This window comes from Charadrius vociferus, unplaced genomic scaffold (assembly GCF_000708025.1).
Source record: "Charadrius vociferus isolate BGI_N301 unplaced genomic scaffold, ASM70802v2 scaffold883, whole genome shotgun sequence".
In the NCBI taxonomy this organism is placed as follows: domain Eukaryota; kingdom Metazoa; phylum Chordata; class Aves; order Charadriiformes; family Charadriidae; genus Charadrius; species Charadrius vociferus.
The window spans coordinates 77,865-87,634 of NW_009647740.1; the positions used below are offsets into that span (position 1 = coordinate 77,865).

At 44.3% G+C, this 9,770-nt stretch overlaps 1 protein-coding gene across 1 annotated transcript in view; it reads left to right on the forward strand.

The window, feature by feature from the left end:
• POLR3B (polymerase (RNA) III (DNA directed) polypeptide B) overlaps positions 1 to 695 on the forward strand; it is a 76,388-nt gene extending 75,693 nt beyond the window's left edge. The window contains 1 exon segment of the mRNA XM_009881974.1: positions 288 to 695. Coding sequence (XP_009880276.1) covers positions 288 to 417 — 130 coding nt within the window. The 3' untranslated portion in view covers positions 418 to 695.
• Positions 696 to 9,770: the final 9,075 nt, after the last annotated feature.

A 9,770-nucleotide genomic window follows, 5' to 3' on the forward strand; every position in this document is an offset into this window, starting at 1 on the left:
CTCAAGTTGCGCCAGGGGAGGTTTAGATTGGATGTTAGGAAAAATTTCTTCACACAAGGGGTTGTCAAGCATTGGAACAGGCTGCCCAGGGAAGGTGTGGAATTGCCATCTCTGGAGGTATTTAAAAGACATGTAGATGTGGCGCTTAGGAACATGGTTTAGGGGTGGTTTTGGCAGTGTTAGGTTGATGATTGGACTCGATCTTAAAGGTCCCTTCCAACCTAGACGATTCTATGATTCTATGATTTATGCACAAATTCTGACCTTCTTTTTGTTTGTTTCCCTAGGTGCCACTACTGCAAGTCATCATGTCATGTGTCTTCTCTGCGCATACCTTATGCCTGTAAGCTCTTATTCCAGGAACTGCAGTCAATGAACATCATACCTAGGCTAAAACTAGCTAAGTACAATGAGTGAACAAGATGAAAAAGATGGAAAAAAAGTACTTGAGTACAGAAATTGAAATCCAGCATATATAACTGGGAGATTTTTTTGGTGAACAAGAATAACTCTAAAACCTGAGTGGGTAGAAGGGAGGTGCAAGACAGTGTTAAGAAATATTTCGTACATATCCTACCTGTTTTTAAGTTGACAGGGGAGACTCCATCAGTAGCACACATGAGGACAAGTTCTGAAAGCCTTGATTAGTCTGAGTGAACAGAACATGTGGGAATTGTGGAATAAGGCCATGATCCAGCAAAGCACTTGCATCACTTCAGACAACCTCATGTTGGTTTTGAAAAGGGCTTTGCTGGACTAGGGCTTGAGCTGAGCTAAATGCACATCCTGTTCATAGAGGTTAAAAACGTTTTCCAGACCAGTGTAATATGAAAGACTAATAAATGTTTTAAATAATACTGCCTGAATATGTGTTGATGGTTGCGTAAGGATGGTAAAGCCTTCTTATAATGTCTAAACCATTTTCCTATTCCTAAAGCATTTTGTTAAAGTGTTAAAACTTTTGTTAAGTGGTGTCGGGCTTAAAGAATTGACACTACTGTCTTGAGAACTTAAAATCAGATGTTTTGAGTGGGTTTTCAATATGCAGGTGCATTTATGTGCAAGCAATGGTGTGATTATCCAGTCAATCTGCTTTCCGCTCAACACATGCAGTCTCCATGAAGTTCAAGGGAGGTGACTGCATATGCAGCAAGTGCATGACACAGCTTACAGATATCTGTTCAATTCCTAGTGAGTATAGTAGATTTAATAATAGACTGGCCAAAGCCCTGAAAAGACAAGCTGCAAACGCTAGGTACTGATGTATGCTGTCCTAGGACTTCAGATTTTTTTTTTAAATATGGGCACAGCTAAAACTTATTTCTAAGAACAAAATAAAACAAACAAAAAAAAGAACTATGAAGAACAACACATCCTCTACTGACAGTGAAGCAGGTTTGAATGACCTGAAGGGATTTAGAAAGGGAACAACTGAATGTTTTCATGAGATCTAAGGTCTAGAGCTAAAGCAGTGGATGATCTAAGAGTCGCTTAGTGCCCTAAACTCACCTGATCCCTTACTCAGCAAAGCATATGGTTAACTTTTTAAGCAAAGTAGTCCCACTGAAGTCAAGGTGAAATATGTGCATGTTCAGATGCTTCAGAGAAGGGCAGCACTCTAGATCAAGGAGGATGCAGAACATTGCCTGTGATCTGGAAGGCCTGAGATGCTCTTTGGCTCCTCATATGGCTGAATTGTGCATGCCGATCCCGACTCTGCTCTTGCAGTCATGTTGCTGCTGGTCTCTTACCTGCTTAAGAGGCATAGATGAGTACCAGCCTAAGTAGGCTTGCTTTGTAAGCTTATGTCAAAATGCTTAAACTAGTAGGTTTGTGTCTGGGCTTACAAATCAAGTCTGAAGGGATAGATTTTACTTTTTTTTTTTTTTTTTAGGAGTAAGTTTTTTTTTTTTTTTTTTTTTTTTTTTTGCAATTGGATAATGACAACACAGATGTCAACACAGCACATTTGGATTGGAAAAGCTCTTGAAGCACCTCTACCGGGATCTGAACAGCTCAGGGTTATTTACAAAGAGTTATAATAGAGTGACTTACTGCTTCAAACTGGAGGAAGACGTTAACCAAAACCCCCAACCAAATTAACAACCTTTGCTTTACTCCCTGAGATTACTAAACTGAGGCTCGGGTGCACCAGCAGAGGGAGTGAGCCTCAAAGGCTACAGCCTGCTGGGGGGAAGCGGGGGAGTTTTGACCTGGTTCAAGGAAACTGCGCTGAGGATAAGGTGTTCTTGCTAGCTAGTGTGGTCTCCTAGGTTAGATGGTCGGAGCTACAGGACATAAAAGACTAAGCAATGTGTACAATTACACCTGCAGAAATTTAAGCAGACATAGCAGAGATGGAGGAGGAGCAAATGAGTGTGCTCATGCGTTACCCTTCTGTGAGAACGGGTCTCTCTGCAACCCTGAGGGGTAACCTTGCAGCTAGTTTACCTCAAGCTGATGAAAGTGTGGGCATGAAAAGTTTTGTGAGGGCAAAGGAAATCCCCTGCAATAGCTGAAGGTTGGGAAGAAAGGGGCAGCCTTAGCAATGATGGATCCAGGAAAACATAGAAACTAGACATGTCTAGCAGTACGTGAGGGTCACGCACTGTCAGTTATTCTGGTGATACCTACATCAGTTCCATTTACACATCCCTGCTGTCTAACCTAAGCCTGTGCATACACCCAAGGCTTACTTGAGTATAGATTTGCGCTGAAACTCTGATTTTTACTTTTTGACCCTCTTTAAGAGGCTACCTATGTGCCATCATAATAGACACCTGCAAGTAATCTCTTGGCAATGGAATAAGCATTACAAAACCAGCAGCAGAAACAGAACAAACAGCTATGGATTCCTGGAATATGGTTGGTCAAAGTGGCTATTCAAGGAGGGAATCCTACCTCAGCCAGGAAAAATTATGGCACATGGACTGAGGAGGTAAAACACATTCTCAGAACCCCAGAGCTGTCACGCTACTTTCCTCTGGTGAGCCTCATCTTTGCAGCCCTTTGAATTATCTTCCTAGCCAATCTCCCCTCCCCCCCTCTTTATGCAGTGAATGCCTTCACAAAGAGGTCTCATGTCAGCTAACGGCTGTACTGCTGTGACTAGACTTGCCCAGATCAACCCTGCCATGACTCTTTGTCTAATTGCTGAAAGAGATATAATATTCTGAACAACACTTGGCAAAATCTTAAGGCTTTAGCACAAGGAGCTGTGGCTATAAAACCACCATAAAGTTTTCATTCCATTGCAACTTCTTTATCTCTTGTATTAGCGTGCAGGAGAGGCTTTCTCTAAATGCTGTTCAGCATGAAGGTCACTAGCGTTAGTCCCAGCTGAAATGCCAAATACAGTCCACTTTCTGAGATAAGCTAGAGGTGTGTGCTGCTGTTGGAATAGATAGCAAGCTCCATATACCATATTTAAGTCACCACTGACTTTGCAGATAAAGAATTAAATGCTATTGAAAGGCAGAAGCATTTACAGACCTAGAATTCAGTAACTGAGTCTGTTATTTCACTGCAAAAAAAAAGACATTAAGTAAAAGCTGCCCCTTCAAACACTATACGTGTCCAGCTCTACTGTTCTGCTGTGAGAAACAGAATCAAGCCGGGGATGGGCTGCAGGATGATGCTGTGGGGCAGAGCAAAGCACAGGTCTTTTAGCCAGTTCTGGAACTGTAGGCAAGGTAAGTCACTTGTGCAGAGTTCAGAATAACAGCCTCACTTCGAGTTATTTACATAACCCTTGCAAGTTTTTTACCTTTTTTTTTTTTTTTTTAAGGTAAATGTTTCCAAACTTAGAAAGTAGAAAACCAAACTATAAAGAAAAATGAAACCAGACTGGCCAATTTTGGTATTCAAAGAGGATATAATATGAAATATAGGTATACTGAGGTTTAATAATTTTAAGATGTGGAAAGTAAAGGGCTCCCACTAAGCACAATTGGTTTTGTTTGTAATATCCATATCTCGTTAAGAGTTTTGCTTACAAAGAAGCTTCAATGTGCAGCAGACTCCCTAGTTGTTGCTTAAACAGAGGGAAGAAACAATGAAAAAGGTAGACCCATGATGATGAGAAATTGCCGTATGCCTTTTCTCGGGTTTTTTGATGGTAAATATAATATCTGTAGTTTATAGCACAAAGGGAGTCCATCATCATTAAAAACCTAAAAAGACTGAAGAATATTTCATTGTTTAGTGATAACCAATGGCAAACTATTGAATAGTGCTGTGCATCTGAAAATGGGTTTGCAAGTCCTGCCCAGAACACACCTGTAAAGCCTGATGGTAAGAATAACTAGGAATTGCGCAGCTGCAAAACCAAACTAGAAGGGCTGAAAACATGTCTGTACTTTCTCTGTCTGGAGGCTCTTGAGGGCTAGGATGGCTCCAGCGTAAGGGAGCACAAGCCCTGAAATGACCTGCCTGGCTCGCAGCCCTGCCATAGTGACCCCCAGGAGCAGCGTGGGGAGCTCCTCAGCCGTGTCCCAGCACAAGCGTCTCTGGGCCGTGGCACAGAGCTGGCTCGGCGCTGCCGAGAGGCCCCCCCAGCCGGCCTCTCCTCCAGTTGGAGCTGCAGATTGTTTTACAGCCCGTTGCCGATTCAGCAGGGCCATGGGGCACTTGATGAATTCCCTCCTCCAAAGAGGACGTGACTTGCCCAGGGCCACAGAAAGACCGTGCCAGAACTGGGATCAGGACTCCGCAGTCCCCAGGTGCCAGACACGTGCTTGCCTTAAAACTGAGCACTTCATCAAACCGTAAAATCCAGCCAGATGGTGACTCTTTGCTATTATCTGGACCAGTGCTGGGAGGCTTAATGTGTGCAAGGCACGGTGAAGATCTGGATTCCAGTTTCTGTGTCTAAGGCTCAGAAGCCCAGAAAATGGATCCATGTTTTAGACCTAAATACTGCAAGGAACTTGAGCATGTTTGAACCCAAGTTCTGACTTCGGTCCATCCTTCTCGTGAAATGTTTCCATCTCAGCCTGGACCCACCAGTTTCAGTGAGGGAGTTCCTTCTTTGGGAAGGGGTGGAGAGGCACAGGAGTAAGGACTGGCTGTGTTGTCAACCTTACTCTGCCCTGTGTACATGGCCCCGGTCAGATTCTCTTCTTCCAGGTAGCAAAGACTGCATGAATCGGCCAGTGGATCAGTTTTGCCTCTCAGCAGTCCTTTAAGAACTCACTGTATGGACCTGGGAGGCAAATATACCCTCTCTACCTTCCAAAAATATGAACTTAAGTCCCAGAACACCAGAACTCTTAGTTAAACTCTCCAAACCCAGGTCAGAGCCAATACAGAGATTTTTTGCAGTTGGAATTTTTAAAAAGCAGTTTATATGGCCTTATTCCTGTCCCAAAGTCAACAGCAAAAATTCCTGTTAGCTACCCTTCGAATGGACTTGGGCCTTTGTTCCATCTTCTGAGAAATCCCTCCAAGCTTGTGAGCAGCCCATTGCTCTCTGGATCTTGCTGCTGGGGAAAAAAAAAACCAACCCAACACACAACAAAAAAAACCCCAAACAACTATATATTTCTCCTATTTACAGTTACCCCTTTATTTGTGTATTTCCCGAGGCAGGTACCTCTGAGGTGGTTCCAATGATCACGTATTTTTTCTAATAGCTTCATTGTGTAGGTTTTTGTCCCCTCCTCCCAGTCAGTATAGAAACAGCACGTTAGTTCAAATCAAAAGCAATTCCCCACTGCTAACTGCAGCAGAGCCTTTGTCTTTCATTAGCATAAGTTTTGGGGAGCCACTTGACCTACGCATATGCTTTGCCATTCCAGGCAGTGCATGGTAGTTATTGTCCACTCAGACTTAAAAACAAAACACTGTAAACAAAAAAACAACTCAAAAACTAAGAAAAGCAATCAGTGTGCTAAACAGTAAAGTTCTAATTTCTTGTTAAAATTATGTTCTAATAATGGAAATGGTTTTCCCTTGAACTCCTAGTGAATTGGAAACTTAACTCTGCGCGTGGGCCGCACCCTGCCAGTCAGAGGCAGGCGCTGAAGGTAATTCTCCGTGCTCCAGGCGGATCAAAAGAAACTCATTATCAGTTGGTCGTCTAAAAGGATATGACAGCTTCACATCCAGTTTTTCGGCAGCTTGGATGCAGTCTGGAATGGATCTTTTCTGTGTCTGTTGTCTATAATAGCTTTTAGGGCTGGCTCTTCTTCCAACACACAGTACAAATCCTCTGGTAACTAGTACCAGTTACACACAACAAAAGCCAGCTAAATCTGGTGTAAGCTCAGAAATCAATGACTGCTTGCCCTTTTCTCATACTAAAGTCAAGAAGATTCTCCCAGGCCGAGCGTTCTGGGCATCAGCCCTGGGGGCAGGGGTTCTTCTAGACTCCAGTGGACACTGATACTACCCAGAAGACTAAATTCCAGTCCTCTCTGCAGGCTGAAGTTGACCAGTGTGAACAAGGTGTTTTTGCTGGTCCCTTTTGGCAACACTGGCGCTTCTCTGTGAACCTGAGAACTAGAGCTGAGCAAAATTCACTTCACAAGCTTTAAAAAAACCCCAACATTTAAGGCTGACCTATGCTCATCTTCAACAAAACTTGGCTTCAGACGTGTCTACAGTTACAGCAAGCCAGCTGCAATTCATGTTACTTTTCTTTTAAACTAGAAAGAAGGTACCCCCTGCCTGGTGCACATGCAATTCATCATTGCATGCCTTGGCTCTTCTGCTTGTTTTCTCCCAGATACCTGCATATGTGCTGGCCCTCGCCACTTTCTCCCAGTGCTTGTGTCAATTAAAGCCTTTTGAAGGAAGTGGTGCACGTATTTACCCAGGCAGCCTTTTGATGTTCTTCTTCCAGTCCCTGCATTTGTCAGCATCATGCTCCCCAAGCACATACACAGAGTTGATTCCAGAACTCATCTGTCAGCTTACTCCATAGCTTGTCCTTCACCTACATGTATAGCTTCCTCAGGGGTGTTAATATATGTAAAATAAAGTTAACATTTCCTGTTCTGGTAATAAAGATGAGTAAGTGGGAAAGAGAAGCCAATACAGAAACAATTTCCTTCTCTCTTTCTTCCATGGGATTTGCCCAGTAGGTGAAGATAGCAGAAACAGAGGAATAGAGCTGGGAAAGAGAGTGGACAGAAGTGTGGGTTCATTCTGAGAGGAGAAGGCTGCTGGCTTAGGCAAGTAAGAAAATATGGAACCACTCACAGACTGCAGCCACTGCTAAAATAATGAGGTGTCACTGTGTATTTGGCTGCTGCCAGCAATCTTACAGTCAGCGCAGAGATACATCAGATCCGAAAGGATCCCCTGAGTCCCTGAACTCAGATCCCTGGTATTGCAGATAACCATTTTACACAGCTCCTTTCACAAACCCTTCATGCTCCTTGCTAGAACTAATGCAGGTTCTTGTCCCTGCTAGTCTATGGGAAAACTTCCTTAAAACTTCAGCCTAAAGTTGCCTTGGATAGTCTAGCTAAATTAATAGATAAGTTTATACTTTTTTTGTTCCTCTGCCAACAATTTTCTTTTGTTGAAAAAGCTCCTCTTGGTGTTTACCATCAAAATACTTGAGTCTAGTAGTGATGTTTAGAGTCTACTACCAGCACGAGCAGCTTTTTTATGGCAAGAAAAGTTTTTGTTGGTACAATCAACTGCAGAGTGGAAGACAGTCATAGAAACATGTTTTTGAGAGAGCTCAAATTATCTGAGCAATAAATTGGTATGAACTGTCATACCTCCACTCTGCCTCTGCTTTGTTAAACCATCAAAAGAAACTCATTATCAGTCATCGAAAAGGATATGACAGCTTCACATCCAGTTGTTCGGCAGCTTGGATGCAGTCCGGAATGTCTTCTGTTTCCTTGATGACCCTGCTCTTCTCTCCATGCACCAGCACAAGTTTGTATTCATCTTTCCCAAATAAAGGTGTTTTTCTTTTCACAATACCAACAGAGTCCCTCTCCACTAAAAATACATCATCTGATGCAGTGTAGGCTTACACTGTTTATTTTATGGCTTGTAGATGTTCTGCGTAGGCAAGAATCTGGAGTGAAAATTCCCAATTGTATACTTTTTGCATCCTTGCTGAGACCTGCCCTTTACTCTGTATCAAATCAAATCCTGCAGCCTACGTTTTTAAAAAAAGGCTAGTGACTTGCAGTGCTTCCATCTGTAAACTGACAGCCTGCAGCACCGGAGGAGATGCTTCACACTTTCAGAAGGATAAAGTACTTTATCAAGTACAAGTCATTTGGGATATCCAGAAGCACGAGATAAGGTAAGCAAAGGTAAGCAAAACCCAAAGGAGCAACAGTGATTGAGCTGTGAAGTAGTTCAGGGTGATCTGACACATTGAGGAGGGGATTAGGCAAGCAGGAAGATGACAGGATTGACATATTCCACAAGAATGTGGGGACAGGAATGAATCTGGAGAGGCAAGGAGTAAACAGATGGCAACAAGTACCTCTGGTCTAACAGAAGTGTCGCTGATGATTTTGCCCATGCATCATCACCTATACAGAACGTACATCTTTGCATCATGTCAAAGAAGAGCGCAATCTCTAGACATCCGGGCTGCACTAAATCCCATCCTTCTCACCCCCTTAGAAAGAACATGTCCCTGTGTTCGCATATCCTGTATTTCTATTTTCCAAAAATCACAGAATGGTAGGGGTTGGAAAGGACCTTCAGAGATCATCTAGTCCAACCCCCCTGCCAGAGCAAGTTCATCTAGAGCAGCTTGCACAGGAATGCATCCAGGTGGGATTTTAGTATCTCCAGAGAAGGAGACTCTACAACCTCTCTGGGCAGCATGTTCCAGTGTTTTGCCACCCTCAAAGTAAATAATTTTTTCCTCATGTTGAGATGGAATTTCCTGTGTTCCAGTTTGTGCCCATTGCCTCTTGTCCTGTCACTGGGCACCACCAAAAAGAGTCTGGCCCCATCCTTTTGACATTGGCCCTTTAGATATTTATAAGCATTGATGAGATCCTCTCTCAGTCTTTTCTTCAGGCTGAACAGACAGGGGTTTCTCAGCCTTTCCTCATGAGAGAGGTGCCCCATTCCATTTTGTGTATATCTGGGACATCAACAACACAGAAGCCACTTCAAACTGGTCAAGACCAATTTTCCACAAGCCCAGAGCGCCTGTGATGGAGGCCTGGCAGCTGCCACTGTATGTCTTCAATGCTTCCAGAAGTCAGACCCCTGCCTGCCCCTGCTCGCCTGCCCGCTGTGCAGTCGCCGTGGGCTGGTGTTTGCCCAGGGCTGGGTGCCTCAGCCTCCCTGCAGGGCTGCCGAGGGCAGCAACCACCGATAGGGCCAGAGCCACGGCTGGAAGCCATTTGGGCATCAGGTAACCTCCCTGCTTAGAGACAGCTCCCTGTAGCGCGGCCAGGGTTTCCTATTTTTTAAAGTTAACTCTGATTTCAAAATCCCTCAGAGATGTGCCCTCAAGGCCAAAAATGTCCCTCATATTTCTTGTAGGGCGACTGCTTCCCCGCAGGGCCTGTGCTTACCCCGAATGAGGCAGGCAGGCCCCAAGGGCCCCGCACCCCACGGGCTCCCCCCCGACCTCTCACCACGCCACGGTAAAAACTTCGGGGAAAAGGAAAGAAAAAAAAAAACAAACCACAACAAACTTAGAAAGGAGGGGAAAGGACCCCGATTTGGCGGCGGCAATCCAAAATATCCTCACACACACCCCCCAAGGCCTGCAGGGGTGTTTAATGGCGGGGGGGAGGGCGCCCCCCCCCCCCCCCGCGCGGGGGGGG